Genomic DNA, 15621 nt, shown 5'->3' with positions numbered 1-15621 from the left:
GTACCTTCTAAAGGTAGAACCCAGTTAAAGTACCTTTTACAGGTAGAACCATTTACAGTACTTCTTCAGTTCTTCAGAAGGTGCGCGGTGTGTATGCATCGGAGGGGATCTTGAAGCCCTTCAGGGCGGAGGTCTCTCAAGGTTGCCCAACACAGATGAGCTTACATCCTTGCTTTACTCCTCTCCTGCAGGCCCGGGCAGCAGGCCACCACATCCTCCTTGGCATCGCTACACAAACCAATCCCAGTAAGAAGCTCAGGAGACGAAGGCTCACTTCCCCTGGAGCCTCAGAAACCAGGCCACCGCCCCTGGAGGCTCACAGATTAGACCCAAGCATCCCCTGGAGGCTCAGACCAGACCCCAGCGCCCTCAGGACCGGTCATGGGGAACTCCAGGAGCGGTGCGGTGTCCAAGGAGATCCTGGAGGAGCTGAAGATGAACACCAAGTTCACGGAGATGGAGATCGTCCAGTGGTACGAGGACTTCCAGAAGCAGTGTCCCAGCGGACGAATCTCCAAGGAAGACTTTGAGGGCATCTACAGCCGCTTCTTCCCGGACAGCTCCGCCCAGACCTATGCACACCATGTCTTCCGCTCCTTCGACACCAACGACGACGGCACCCTGGACTTCAAGGAGTACATCATTGCCCTCCACCTCACGTCCACGGGGAAGACCGCCCGCAAGCTGGAGTGGGCCTTCTCGCTGTTCGACGTTGACAAGAACGGCTACATCACCAAGTCCGAGGTCAGGGAGATCTGCGCGGTGAGTGGTGGGGGAGGGGGGGAAGGTTGTCGTTGTGGTTTCCATCGTCCTGCAGTGGCTGGTGCCTCTTTGTAGCGGATCCCCTGAACAACCCGTGGGGAGTATCAGTGTGGGAGGGAGGTAGAGTTCAGTAGTCTCACAGCTCTATGGTAGAAGCTGTTTTGCAGTCTTGACGTGCGGGCGCTCTGTCTACTGTAACGTCTTCCTGAGGGCAAGGGGGGTGAAGAGGCAATGTTCCAGGTGTGTCTCTGATGATGGCCTTGACCCTCCAGATGCAACGGGACTGGTGGATGTCCTCCAGCCTGGGGTGCTTGGTGCCGGTGATCCTCTTAGCAGTCTTGATGATCCGCTGGAGAGCTTCTCTGTGGTGCAGCCAGAGAACCATACTGTCATGCAGTATGTGAGAACTGACTCGATGGCTGACCTGTGGAGGCTCCCCAGCAGCTGTTGTGGCAGATGTGCCCTCTTCAAGCACCATAGGAAGTGAAGCCTCCTTTCTTGGCCGTCGCCGGGATGTTGAATGTCAGAGTCAGGTCGTGGCTGATGTTGACCCCGAGGTACCTGATGTTCTCCTGTTGTTCTCTCGGCTCCAGCTCACCAGGTTCTCTACCTCTGTCCTGTAGGCAGCCTTGTTGTCACTCGTGATCCTACCTACCACCATGGTGTCGTCTGCTAACTTTAATATGGTTGGCCTCTTGGGTGGGTTTGCAGTCGAGAGTGTAGAGGGCGAAGAGGAAGGGGCTCAATACACAACCCTGTGGTGCACCGATGTTCAGGGTAATGCTGGAGGATACCTGTCTCCCCATGCGTCCGTGGTCGGCCGGTGAGAAACTCCAGGACCCAGCTGCTCAGGTGTGTGTTGAGGCCAGGTGTAGTGGTCCAGCTTAGTGGCAAGTTTATGGGTGGGGGGATGGGGTTGAAGGCGGAGCTATAGTCTATAAATAGCATCCGCACATAACCGCTGGTCAAGGTGTGGAGGGCTAGTGACACTGTGTCCTTGGTCGACCTGTTTGCCCTATAGGCAAATTGGTGGTTGTCTAAGGAGGGGGAGGCTGTTCTTCAAGTGTCCCAGTACCATTCAAAGCACTTCATCACCACCGGTGTCAGCGCCACTGGGCGATAGTCTCCCATCTCCGTCTGCCCCGCTTGTTCAAAAAACATGTAAAACATGAAAATCCGGCAACTAGGAGTAGAGCTCTGAGCCGCTGCGACTGTGGGCGCCGCCATCTTTGATCTACACAAGGTTGTACACTATCAGAACACCACATCTCCTCACTGCAGGATTAACTAAGGTTGCTCCCAACAGCCTGTGTTTTTCCCAATAAGATTCAAGATTCAAGTATTTATTTGTCACATGCTTAATTTGAGAAACAAAAAGCAGTGAAATGGGGATTGCGACTGCAACTCCCAGCTGTGCAAAGTTTAATAATAATTGAAAAGTAAAAAGATTGGATTAAAAAAATAAAATAAATAAAAAGTTTATGAAGAGGGGGGAATTATGCATTCATTGTCCTTATGGCTTGGGGGAAAAAAAATTCTTCTCAGTCTTTCCGTTCTGGCCTTTTGAGAACGAAGCCTTTTTCCAGAGGGCAACCATTGAAACATTAAATAGCCAGGGTGATGACAGTCCTTTAAACTTGTATTTGCCCTTGACAGGCAACGCCTAGTGTAGATGTCCTGAAGTCCAGGGAGTGCAGTGTTGGTGATTTTCTCTGCACACCTGATGACTCTATGCAAGGCCTTCGTATCCTGAGAGTTGCTATTTCCGTACCAGGTTGTGATATTTCCAGAAATAACAGACTCTATTGTTGCTGAGTAGAATGTTTTCTGCAGCTCTCTGGATATTCTGAATTTGTTCAGCTTTCTAAGATGGTACAGATGCTGTCTTGCTTTTTTCACCAGGTTGGAGATGTGGGATGTCCATGAAAGGTCCTTAGAGATGACTACTCCCAGATATTTAAAGTGAATCACTGTCTCCACCAGGGCACCATGGATGTTCAGTGGTGTGTGATGTAGCCTCTGCTTGTCCCTTCTGAAGTCTATACAGTCAACCAGTACAGAACCAGTACTGGTAACAGAACAGTATCTCATGGGGCAGAGTTAAGATATCTTTTCAGATCACTTCCCCTCCAAAAGACACCAAGAAAGGGCTGTAAACACAGGACTTAGGGAGAGAGACCAGCCTGGCAGGGGCAGCCACTTTAATAAGAACCTGTGTTGTTCACACAGGTTCTTATTAAAGAAGGCTTTAGCTGTTATTCTGTAAGCTTAATCACGGCTAACCCAACTGCTCGTTGTCTCTTCATTGCTACACTGCCTCACTAACCAACTAGAACAAAGATTTGAAAATCCTTCACCGCCACATGAAGAAGAGTCCATTAAGGTTTGATTCAAGAAAGCAATATAATTACTATAATTGGAATGAAACAACCAGATTTCAGAAGTAGAAAGGAACATCTTATGAACTTAAAAAGCTGCTTTGTTTTTGGTTTATATTCTAAATGACGTATTGGATGCAGATTCTCTTCATCCAGGGTTAGCAATATTCTTTTGCCAGGACCCTCGGAAGAGACTAATTAATGCAAAGACCTTCTTACTACCGTCCATTTCATCTCTCTCTCTCTCTATAAATGTCTCCTCTGCCTTGTCCAAGAACCTTTCCATCTGATGACTTCACTTGTCTAAAATCAGAGTTGTGCTAAGATGCTTAAGGTCCTGCCTTAGTGGGACCTGGGGGTCTGCCAGGCCACGGCTTAGCACAGCGAAGGTACAGCGAGATTGCGAGCCAACTCGCGCATTGGTTGGTAGGCGACCAGAATAGAATTGGTTTCTTGAGTGGATTTCAAGCTAGCGACTTTGTATTTTGTTTCCGTGAATCTGCGTCCAGTGATGTTTTGGTCAAACATTCAGAGAGCTCTGCAAATGTAGTAACTGTAGACATTAAAGATCCTCCATTTTGTGTGTTTTGTAGAATGTTTTTGACCGGCGAAGTCATGCGCCGTAAAATAATATAATTTTATATAAAAACAACACCCGACCATAAAGAGCCAATGGGTGATAAACATATACAGTGCCTTTTCCAGACGGATTAGCTAACAAATCAGTTACTGCTCAACCTGTGTCCTGTGACCTATGACCTCTGGCCTCTGACCTGTTTGACCTTAGGGTGTTTCCTTTCCCCAAACAGGCCATCTTCAAACTGGTCCCTGCGGAGGAGCTCGCCGGGCTGCCCAGTGACGAGAACTCCCCTGACAAGAGAGCCGACAAACTGTGGAGCTACTTCGATAAAGGAGAGGACGGTGAGCGAGGGCGGATGTATAACCGGATGAGTGAGTGAGTGAGTGAATGGAGCGAGGAGTAGGGACCGTTCTCTGACTTCTCACCATTAAGCAGTGGGGGTTGAACCAGCAACCCCAGCATGGAGGCGAACCCCTCCCCCGCTGAGCTCAGCGGCCATGGGGGGTCTGTGGTTCAGTGTTCTGCCACAGAGAGAGGGCCCCGGAGCCCCAGAGGGGCCCTTCATGACTTCTTGAATCTATGAGTCGATGGTACATTCTCAGGGCGCGGTTAAGACTGGTAACGTAGAGGTGTGGATCTTTATGACGTCAAAGACTCCATGTTAACTTCAAAAGCTCTTCTAATATTCACATTGTCAGTATGTATGGCCTCTAACCTCTGGTTGTGGTTTCTCTCCCCAGACCACGTGGCCGAAGGAGAGTTCCTCGCCGGCCTCATGGACAACGACGCCGCCCTGCGTCTGATTCAGTACCAACCAAGGGCGTAGGAACCGGGGGAGAGGACGTGTCCCCTCCAATATTGGAGACAGGCGCATTTGTCCCACCAAAAAATGGTCACCGCTTCTTATTCTAAAAAACTGGATGATTGAGCGTGCAATTAAAGAATTGATTTGATATTTATCAGTTCATTACTGCCATTCAAAACGTGTTTTCCTTTACATTTACAAATGTATCTTTTCAGTAGAATAAAATATATTTGTGAATTTTTTCAGTGTAGTTAATTTATGACATATTTCTGTTCAAACCATTAACGGATCTATCAGGTTTCCGATATGTGTCCCCCCCAATGTTAAACTCATTCCTACGCCCCTGGTACCAACCGACCACATAGGCCCTCGTTGGTTCATATGGTCAATGCTTAGTCATACCCAAATCGGAGACAAAGGAGCCTGGGTGACTTGAGTTGATTTGATTTAGATGATTTAAGTTCCATTATGTTATGTTTCTGATTAACAATGGCGACTGGATTCTGAGGGAGAATCAGCTTGATGTTTTGATAAATTACTTAATCTGATGTAAAATAATAATGCACAAACAGTTTCTTACCTGTATAGTGGAGTTGTCAGGAATGTCCGGTTAGAACAATTCAAAACAAACCTAAACCATCATCGGACGTCACCTGACATGATCACATGATCCCAACTTGGAGATAATTTAAGGTGGAAAGATAGTTACGGTGTGAAGCTAGCTAAGACGTAAGGATAGTTAGGGTGTGAAGCTAGCTAAGACGTAAGGATAGTTAGGGTGTGAAGCTAGCTAAGACGTAAAGATAGTTAGGGTGTGAAGCTAGCTAAGACGTAAGGATAGTTAGGGTGTGAAGCTAGCTAAGACGTAAGGATAGTTAGGGTGTGAAGCTAGCTAAGACGTAAAGATAGTTAGGGTGTGAAGCTAGCTAAGACGTAAAGATAGTTAGGGTGTGAAGCTAGCTAAGACGTAAGGATAGTTAGGGTGTGAAGCTAGCTAAGACGTAAGGATAGTTAGGGTGTGAAGCTAGCTAAGACATAAGGATAGTTAGGGTGTGAAGCTAGCTAAGACGTAAAGATAGTTAGGGTGTGAAGCTAGCTAAGACGTAAGGATAGTTAGGGTGTTAAGCTAGCTAAGACGTAAAGATAGTTAGGGTGTGAAGCTAGCTAAGACGTAAAGATAGTTAGGGTGTAAAGCCAGCTAAGATGTAAAGATAGCTAAGACGTAAATGTAGCTCATATGTGAGGCTAGCGAAAATTGAAGGCTGTTAGCTAAGCCATTGAACAAAGGTCGAAAGAAACTAGAAAGCAGCAATGACTTATTCACTCTAAGCAGGCCTGACTGATGTTTGAAAGTAAACCTAGTAACCTTCAGCCACAGATGTTGAATCCCAGCTGTTGTCAATGTAGTTAAATAAGAACGTACAGCTTCTGTGTTGTCTGTCCAGATGCAGAGCGCTGACCTGCATCTGGAGCCTCACTTACAGATTAGTTTGGTTTCGTAAGCACTAGACCTGCTGCTCTTACTTGACCTAGTTTTAACCAAACATCTGCCCCGTAGTTCACTGTATCCCCACAGCCAGCACCCAACAAACCACAACCACCTTTTCACTAGCAGGGTGTCACACTTCAGATATATATAGAGATATATTTAGATGTATACTACAGATATATCTTTTTATAAGCAGTTTTATCAGTTTGTTCAGTCAGTGGACTGAAGGGACCAAAGTCTCTCCTATGATCACAAAGTTGACAATTTAACCAAATTGTTGAGAGATGTAGACACTCTATGGAATTTTAAGAAACAAATGTGAGATTAAAAAGATGAAATAGTCTTCCTTTTTTAATTGAATATTGATTGTGCTGAATTAACGCGTGGCTGGTGGTGTTTCCATTAAAGCGTCTCTGATCGTAACATATAACCATGTCTCCTTTACTCTAAATGAACTTTGAACTCTTTATCTACACTACATTCTCTCCATCATTCTCTCTCCATCTCTCTAAGGGAGATTACAGACTTAATCTTGGGGTCTGAACATCTGTCTTCCCCTCCAAAGCTCAGAGGACGGTCACATATCTCCACTCATCCTCCTCTCTGAGACAGACATCTATCTGTCCATGCATTCATCCATTCACCCACCAACCATCTATCTGTCCATGCATTCATCCATTCACCCACCAACCATCTATCTGTCCATGCATTCATCCATTCACCCACCAACCATCTATCTGTCCATGCATTCATCCATTAATCTATTCATCCATCCTTCCATCATCTAGTATCATCTTCATAAAACTTTTCCTTGGATTCAAATTGTGAGCGACAAAGAGCAGCATTTCATTATTATATTATTATATTTTAATGTGAAAAAACGGACATCACAGGGTTTCTACTGCAGTATTTGGTTGTAATGCTACCTCTCAAAAGCCTTTGAGAAGAGCAGACAATACATAGAAATACAATAAGAGCTTCTTCAGTTCAACCTCCACTGTCCATTGGAAAGGTTTGGCCACGAGGTTTTGGTCCAAGTCAGAGTAGTGACGTAACCTTCAGTTACATAAAGCAGTGGTTCTCAAAATGATTCTACTAGTGTACCCCCTCTAATGTAACCCTAACCCCCTCTCAGATATTCTTTCAGCTGAGTACCCCCTTCACCGGCACAAAAAAAGACAATAAAGAATTAAATTAACAAAAATAATGTGTGTACGCTCTATTTAGCAGTGTAGTATGAACATTAAAAGGGTGTAAATACTCCCAACTTAGCGAGAAACATGGGACTGCAACTGCTAACTGTCTGTCAACCTCTAATTTCTCCCCTCAAAAGAATCCCAACACCAGGGGAGGGTCAGAGCAGGTAGAGGGGAACCCCCAAGAGCAGGTAGAGGGGACCCCCTCCAGGGTCAGGTAGAGGGGACCCCTCCAGGGTCAGGTAGAGGGGACCCCCTCCAGGGTCAGGTAGAGGGGACCCCCCCAAGAGCAGGTAGAGGGGACCCCCTCCAGGGTCAGGTAGAGGGGACCCCTCCAGGGTCAGGGAGAGGGGACCCCCCCAAGAGTAGGTAGAGGGGACCCCCTCCAGGGTCAGGTAGAGGGGACCCCCTCCAGGGTCAGGTAGAGGGGACCCCCCCAAGAGTAGGTAGAGGGGACCCCCTCCAGGGTCAGGTAGAGGGGACCCCTCCAGGGTCAGGTAGAGGGGACCCCCCCAAGAGTAGGTAGAGGGGACCCCTCCAGGGTCAGGTAGAGGGGACCCCTCCAGGGTCAGGTAGAGGGGACCCCCTCCAGGGTCAGAGCTAATACTTGAGTCTTAAATACAGAGATAAATATACACACACACACACACACACACACACACACACACACACACGCACACACACACGCAAGCACACACGGACACACGGACACACGGACGGGGGCGGGGTCTCAGCAGGGCGAGCTGTCCCTGTCGTCCAGGGGGTCCCGGGGGTCCCGGGGGTCCCTCTCCCTCTCACAGTCCTCGCAGCCCGCCATCCCACAGCCCTCCACCACCACCACGCCCCCCCCGCTGCACCCCGAGACCCCCACCCCTCCCATCAACCCTCCCGTCGCGCCCACGACCCCGCCCATCCCTCTGACCACGCCCCCTACCCCGGGCAGCCCCCCCACGCCGACGCCGGCCCCGCCCACCAGGAGGGCCCCGCCGGCCCCGTAGGCCAGCGGGCCAAGCCCCCCCCGGGGCCACCCCTGCTGGCCCAGCTGCAGCAGCTGGCTGACGGAGTACAGGGCGGGCCCCGGGCTGGTCTGGGTCTGGGCGTGGGCCTGGGGGGCCGGCAGCACCTGGTCGTAGGGGGGGGCCAGGGCCGCGTTGTGGGCGTCCTCCAGACGCAGGCGGGCGCGGTGCTTCATCTCGATCAGTGTCTTGGTGTAGGAGTTCAGCGTCGCCACGGCAGCCGCCATGCAGCAGCTGAAGGAGAGCCAGGCCATGCTGCAGGGACGCAGGGGTCAGAGGTCAGGGGGCGGAGCCCAGGGGGCGGAGGTCAGAGGGCGGAGACCAGGGGTCAAAGGTCAGGGGGCGGAGACCAGGGGGCGGAGACCAGGGGTCAGAGGTCAGAGGGCGGAGACCAGGGGTCAGAGATCAGAGGGCGGAGACCAGGGGTCAGAGGTCAGGGGGCGGAGCCCAGGGGTCAGAGGTCAGAGGGCGGAGACCAGGGGGCGGAGACCAGGGGTCAGAGGTCAGGGGGCGGAGCCCAGGGGTCAGAGGTCAGGGGTTGGAGCCCAGGGGTCAGAGGTCAGGGGGCGGAGACCAGGGGGCGGAGCCCAGGGGGCGGAGACCAGAAGTGACCGATGGTTAAGGCTAGGGTTATCACTAACCCTAGGGTTAGCACTAACCTTAGCCCTAACGATGGCTGGAGGGTTAGGGTTAGGGTTAGGGTTAGGGTTGGCACTAACCCTAGGGTTAGCACTAACCTTAGCCCTAACGATGGCTGGAGGGTTAGGGTTAGGGTTAGGGTTAGCGACTCACGCGAAGGACCAGCTGTAGTCCCAGGTCTGGGGCCTCCAGTCCTTGGGGCCGATGCTCACCGTCATCTGGAACACTGTGGTGTACATCATGTGGGCCATCATACCCATCAGACCTACACGCACACACACACACACACACACACACACACACACACACACACACACACACACACACATACACAAACACACACACCACACACACATACACACACACCACACACACACACACACACGCACACACACCCGCACACACGGACACATGCACATACACGTACACACACATGCATGCACACAGGCACACACACACACGCACACACACACACGCACGCACACACACACGCACACACAAACGCCCACGCACGCGCACACACACGCACAGGAACACACACGCACGCACGCACGCACACACAAACATACACACAGACACACACACACACACACAAACACACACAAACACACATGCACACAGATTTTGGGGCACAGCACAGAAACATAAATGATTCCGTATGCAGATGATATTTGGTTTCATGTTTTGTGTATAATTCTGCTTTGGACAAATGCACTAGAGCAGCTGTGATTGTTTGGGTTGAACGTATGTATAATGTTTGTGCGTGTGTGTGTGTGTGTGTGTGTCACACTGTGTGTGTGTGTGGGTGTGTGTGTGTGAGATTAAGTGAGTGAGTGATTGAGTAAGTGAGTGCGTGAGTGACTGTGCATGTATGTTTGTGTGTGTGTGTGTGTGTATGTGTGCTCCACCTGAGAGCACGGTGCACATGGCTGCGTATGCATTGATCTTGAGGGCGTTCATCTCCCTGCGGGCGCAGAGACAGATGCTCTCCACGCACATGAGCAGGAAGCCGGTGGCCAGCAGGCCGATGTATGTGAACTCACTGATGACAGACAGCCACAGCACACCTGAGGACCCATTAACCAATTAACCAATCAACCGTTAACCAGAGACACCATCACTTAGCTAGCCAACCAGTCAATGAAATTAAATGAAACTACATATTTTTAAAATTTTTGTATTTAAAAATCGGAATATTTGAAAATTAAACAAATTAGAATCTGGAAATGTTAAGATGTGCTGTGTTGGCCAATTTGACAATTAGTAATTCATGTACACATTAAGACATCCACCAACTAATTGGATCATTGACAAATCTATGAATCCACCAATCCTTTAATCCATTAATCAATCCACCGATCAATTGATCCAAGAGAAAAAAGCTGAGAGGTCAAAGTTCAGACTTCAGGGGAACTGACCCTGCGTCTCCCCCGGGGTGAGCTCGATGAAACTCCGACATTTCTCTTCCTGGTCATGCCCTGCAGGAACCAATCAGAACACACGCCAGTTATCCCCATCATCCAATCAGTGCGTGTCGCTATGGTCTAACAAAAGGGTTGGCTGGTCATCGGGAGGTTGCTGGTTTGATCCCCGGCCCACCCACCCCCCCCCCCCACCTTCATTGTGCTTCTCACAGGAGTGCCAGAAGCCCGTGTGGAAGTAGCGCAGCATGTACTTGTCCTCTCCCGTCTCCCAGAGGTAATGAACGGCGTTAGCCAGGGCCTTCTGACGCAGCCGTGAAGCCTCCTCCCGCTGCCGTGGCGACAGCGTCCCGTTGGGGAGGGGGCCCTGGGGGTCCGGGGTGGGGGTCTCTGGGGGAGGGGGGGGGACATTATGGAGTAAGAAGAGGGGAGGGAGGGAGGGAGGGAGGGAGGGAAAGAGCAGCGAAGAGTAAAAGAACAGAGAGAGAGAGAGAGAGAGAGAGAGAGAGAGACACACACACACACACACAGTGACAGAGAGAGACACAGAGAGAGAGACACAGAGAGAGACACACAGAGAGACACACAGAGAGACAGAGAGAGAGAGAGTAAAAGAACAGAGAAAGAGAGAGAGACAGAGACAGAGAGAGAGAGAAAGAGAGTAAAAGAACAGAGAGAAAGAGAGAGAGAGAGGGAGAGTAAAAGAACAGAGAGAGAGAGAGAGAGAGAGAGAGAGAGAGAGAGAGAGAGAGAGAGAGAGAGAGAGAGAAAGAAGAGCAAAGTAGCGATCAGAAAAGCGCAGGAACAGGATCACTTTATAAAACAACATCACTCCGAATCGCCCGCCATCATTTCCTCCCGTCTCCTAGGCTGCGGACCTCCATGAGCCCAGAGATCTCCAGGGGCCCGGAGAGCCCTGGAGCTCATCTCAGTGTGTGTGTGTGTGTGTGTGTGTGTGTGTGTGTGTGTGTGTGTGTGTGTGTGTGTGTGTGTGTGTGTGTGTGTGTGTGTGTGTGTTTGTGTGTTTGTGTTTGTGGGGGGGGGGTGGTCTGTAATCTGCTGGTCGTTCATATTAATCCAGACAGAAAAACAAAGGGTCTTAAAGTCTTAGAGCCACAAGAGACTCTGGATTACAGATCGGGTCTCATATCAGGATTAGGATTACAGCAGAAACATTCAGCCACACGTTCAGCCGCACAGCCTTCAGGAATACACTGATCCTTAACGAACCTGCACCTCAGCTTGGTTTACCTGTAGTCAAGGCTGTTTAGTTAGTAGATTAGTTAGCTAATTAGCTAGTGAACATGTTGTGAGTTAGTTAGTTAGTTACTTTACCTGTGGTTTATAACTTGTGTTAGAAAGTTAGCTAGTTAGCTAGGTTGCCTGGTGTAAGACTTGTGTAAATTAGTTAGTTAGCTATGTAATTTGTGGTGTAGGGCTGTGTGAGTTAGTTAGTTAGCTATGTTAGCTGTGGTGTAGGGCTGTGTAAGTTGGTTAGTTAGTTAGCTAGTTAGCTATGTTACCTGTGGTGTAGGGCTGTGTAAGTTGGTTAGTTAGTTAGCTATGTTACCTGTGATGTAAGAGTTGTGTTTCTTGGCTAGTTAGCTATGTTAACTGTAGTGTAGGGCTGTGTAAATTAGTTAGTAAGCTAGTTAGCTATGTTAACTGTGGTGTAAGAGTTGTGTTAGTTAGCTAGTTAGGGGGGACCGCCTTCCATTCAGACATAACCCCACTCCGACATTGACGTCTAATTGTCGTAGTGGCGACACTTCCATTGTTTTCAAACGTCCCACCACTCCAACAACTTCTGTTTCCATGGTCGGAGTGGCGGTCATTAATATAGGTCATTAATATAAATTGCATTACCATTATCATTGTACTTTAATTAATTAATATGATTATTTCTTAGTTGCATGCGCTGTAGTGTCCTACACTGACATTCGTCATTGGTGATTGGGATAGTCCCGATTTTGAGTTGCGTGTTCCGAGTCCCAGCAAAAGCCTGTCGGGATGCTAAAATGTTCTGGTTTCCACCATCCACCATGACATGTCCCGTTTTGTCCGCGATTACATAGCCAACGTGGTGTTATTATAGTCCAATTATTAACTAAAAAACACATAGAAAGATTAAAGCATCCAGCATGTGATTTCAACAATGTGAGAGGGCATACACAACAGGGATAATCGCACAGTGGAATGCTGCTCGATTTAATCTGCACAGTGGAAAGCGCTGGGTGGAGATGTTCACTCATTTCAGAAGCAGGGAGATTACAAGACAAAAATAAATGTATAATTTGCCGTATGCTGCCTGGCACTAATGCTCCTGTTGAACTTATCTTTATTCCATCATGAACAATACTTGAACTGATGAGATGAACCGCACCGTTCCCGCCTTAAAGGCGTTGCTTATCACATGGGCCCATTTTGATGACACCTGTCCGCAATTCAACAGCAGCAGGCTGTCAGCAAACAAATCGATTTTGGAGCAAATTCATTCCCCAAACAAATATGTGTAGACTAATTTGAAGAGCGTTTATCTCTGTGTTGAGGTGATGTTTTCGGAGCTCTACGAGGTTGACGTCTTACACACACACAGACACACACACACACACACACACACACACACACACACAGATCCGGCCCGTGAGGGAATATTTACTGGCCCTTTTAGTGGAAACCTGGAGGTAAAAAAAAGGTCAGGGATATTGTATAACAGTCTATGTTTAACGGATTTCCCTTCTATGGGCAAAAACTGTTGGTTTATTTTTATTGATCCCCTTCGAGAATTTGTTTAGAAAGGGGTGGGTCTGGGGCACCTGTATTCTCGCCTTTCTCCTTTGTAAAGCGCATTGAATTGCCTTTGGGCCGATATGAAGTTACCTGCGCCCATTCCTTGATTGTTCTGACGTGGCACTCCAAACAATTAATTTCGTTCCAATGTTGGTCCAATCCACTCCAATATTGGACCTGCATTGAGTTTAAATCCAACTCTAACGAATAAATGGTCCAGTTTTAAGTTTCATTGAATATTTATACATTCCCAGGGCATGTTAAATAAGTGCACGCCCCGCCACTTGAAACACACTTGTGAAATGCAGTCGTCAATTGATGGAATGGGTTATTTCATACATCATCCCAACAAAAATTTGGAATTAATCAAATAAATTAGGCTACAGGTAAATAATACTGAAATGGCTACTTTTTGGTTGGACACATTTGAACAAACTATTTATGATCCCCCAAATTTGACCTCTTGGTGCCACTGATTGATAGACTGTCGGAATGGTGGTACTATAAGGTGTCGGGATGGCGGCATGTCGGAATGGCGGCATGTAACCCTAGTTAGCTATGTTACCTGTGGGGTAGGGCTGTGTTAGTTAGTTAGTTAGTTAGATTTGTTACCTGTGGGGTAGGGCTGTGTTAGTTAGTTAGTTAGTTAGATATGTTACCTGTGGTGTAGGGCTGTGTTAGTTAGTTAGTTAGATATGTTACCTGTGGGGTAGGGCTGTGTTAGTTAGTTAGTTAGTTAGCTATGTTACCTGTGGTGTAGGGCTGAGTTAGTAAGTTAGTTAGCTAGTTAGCTATGTTCCCTTTGGGGTAGGGCTGTGTTAGTTAGTTAGTTAGTTAGCTATGTTCCCTTTGGGGTAGGGCTGTGTTAGTTAGTTAGTTAGTTAGTTAGTTAGCTATATTACCTGTGGTGTAGGGCTGTGTTAGTTAGTTAGTTAGTTAGATATGTTACCTGTGGTGTAGGGCTGTGTTAGTTAGTTAGTTAGTTAGATATGTTACCTGTGGGGTAGGGCTGTGTTAGTTAGTTAGCTATGTTACCTGTGGTGTAGGGCTGTGTTAGTTAGTTAGTTAGATATGTTACCTGTGGGGTAGGGCTGGCTGATGTTCTGTCCACAGTTCTTCATCTTGACGGGGGACAGGCAGAGGGGCTTGACCACCTTGTGCGTCCCCTCGCACCAATAGGAGGTGCAGAAGGCCATGACGGACAGGGTGAGGGCCAATGAGGTGAGAGACAGAGACACCAGGGACCGCCCACGCCGGGACATGTTCTCAAGCATTGTGACGGCTGGGTGGGAGAGAGAGAGAGAGAGAGAGAGAGAGAGAGACGGAGATCGAGACAGAGAGAGGGAATGAGAGAGAGAGAGAGTGAGGGGAAGAGACAGCAAGAGGGGGAGAGAGGGAGAGGAATAAGGGTGAGGTTAAAGGTCTTAGGGTGTATCCTTGGCCAGCCTAGCAGGCTACAGCTTCAGCAAATCACATCCATCAAAGATCGCTCTCCGTCCCGTCATCATTAACCTTCAAGTCTCTTTAGAGTTCACAGGAAACGACAAGAGAAGGAACGCAGCTCAAGGTCTAGTCTGGTAGAGCAGGGTTCTAGAGCAGGGTTCTGGAGCAGGGTTCTGGTAGAGCAGGGTTCTAGAGCAGGGTTCTGGTAGAGCAGGGTTCTAGAGCAGGGTTCTAGAGCAGGGTTCTGGTAGAGCAGGGTTCTAGAGCAGGGTTCTAGAGCAGGGTTCTGGTAGAGCAGGGTTCTAGAGCAGGGTTCTAGAGCAGGGTTCTAGAGCAGGGTTCTAGAGCAGGATTCTGGTAGAGCAGAGTTCGGCGTGGTTCCAGCGTGGTTTCAGCGTGGTTCCAGCAGGGTTCCCTGTCCGTACGACGCGGACTTCCTCGCCCAGTGGGTTGTCGGTAGAAGCCTCAGAAGCTGTCCGTGCGCTCGCTCCTCCTCAGTGCGATGATGCCTTGGCGTTGCCGTGGCGATTATGCAGTCATTAAAAGGGGAAGTCCAGCGGGTTCCCTCCTGATCACAGATCAACGGCCACGCCTTAGCAAGGATTTCCCTCGCTAATTCATGGCCCGGGGTCGCGGGGTTAGCCTGCAGCCCTCATGAACTTCTCCTCCTCCTCCTTCTGTGAACGCAGCCTTAGCCTCCCCTCTCCACCTCCTCCCTCTCCTCCTTCTCCTCCCCCAGGACACCAATACCTCCAATAATCTCTGTCTTCGACAGCGTTTTTTAATCATGGGCATTAATCCCTGGAGGGTTAGGTGGACGTCTGTAATCTGTGGGATTGTTAACACACACAGTGACTGAGGACCTCAGAGAGACCAGAGGGTGACTGAGGACTTGAAGGTAGACAGAGACATGTGAGGACCTAAATGGAGACAGTGTGTGTGAGTATGACCCTCAACTTCATCACCCTCATATTGGTGAGAACCTCACACTCTCACCAGTCGTCTTCATCATCTGCATCGCTACAACTATGACATCATCATCCTCACCATGGTGGTTACCACGGTAACAATCCATACGCCCGCACCAACGGATCTCCGGGAG

General features: G+C 48.9%; 2 protein-coding genes across 2 annotated transcripts; one reads left to right on the top strand and one right to left on the bottom strand.

Annotated features, from left to right (window-relative positions):
- Positions 1 to 381: 381 nt before the first annotated feature.
- LOC307084794 (visinin-like) lies at positions 382 to 4546 on the top strand (the record flags this gene model as incomplete). The annotated part of the gene is made up of 3 exons (XM_079749297.1): positions 382 to 762; positions 3950 to 4061; positions 4461 to 4546. 3 exons carry the CDS (start codon positions 382 to 384, stop codon positions 4544 to 4546), a joined length of 579 nt encoding a protein of 192 aa, XP_079605423.1.
- Positions 4547 to 7940: 3394 nt separating this feature from the next.
- LOC307084793 (germ cell-specific gene 1-like protein) lies at positions 7941 to 14350 on the bottom strand (the record flags this gene model as incomplete). The annotated part of the gene is made up of 6 exons (XM_079749296.1): positions 7941 to 8481; positions 9019 to 9130; positions 9774 to 9932; positions 10284 to 10343; positions 10482 to 10676; positions 14155 to 14350. The coding sequence occupies 6 exons, from the start codon at positions 14348 to 14350 to the stop codon at positions 7941 to 7943; spliced, it is 1263 nt and encodes a 420-aa protein (XP_079605422.1).
- Between the last annotated feature and the right edge of the window lie 1271 nt (positions 14351 to 15621).

This window comes from Pollachius pollachius, assembly GCF_949987615.1.
Source record: "Pollachius pollachius genome assembly, chromosome: 13".
Lineage (NCBI taxonomy): Eukaryota > Metazoa > Chordata > Actinopteri > Gadiformes > Gadidae > Pollachius > Pollachius pollachius.
Note: the sequence above shows the minus strand (reverse complement) of the source record. Positions and strands in the feature narration are given on the sequence as shown.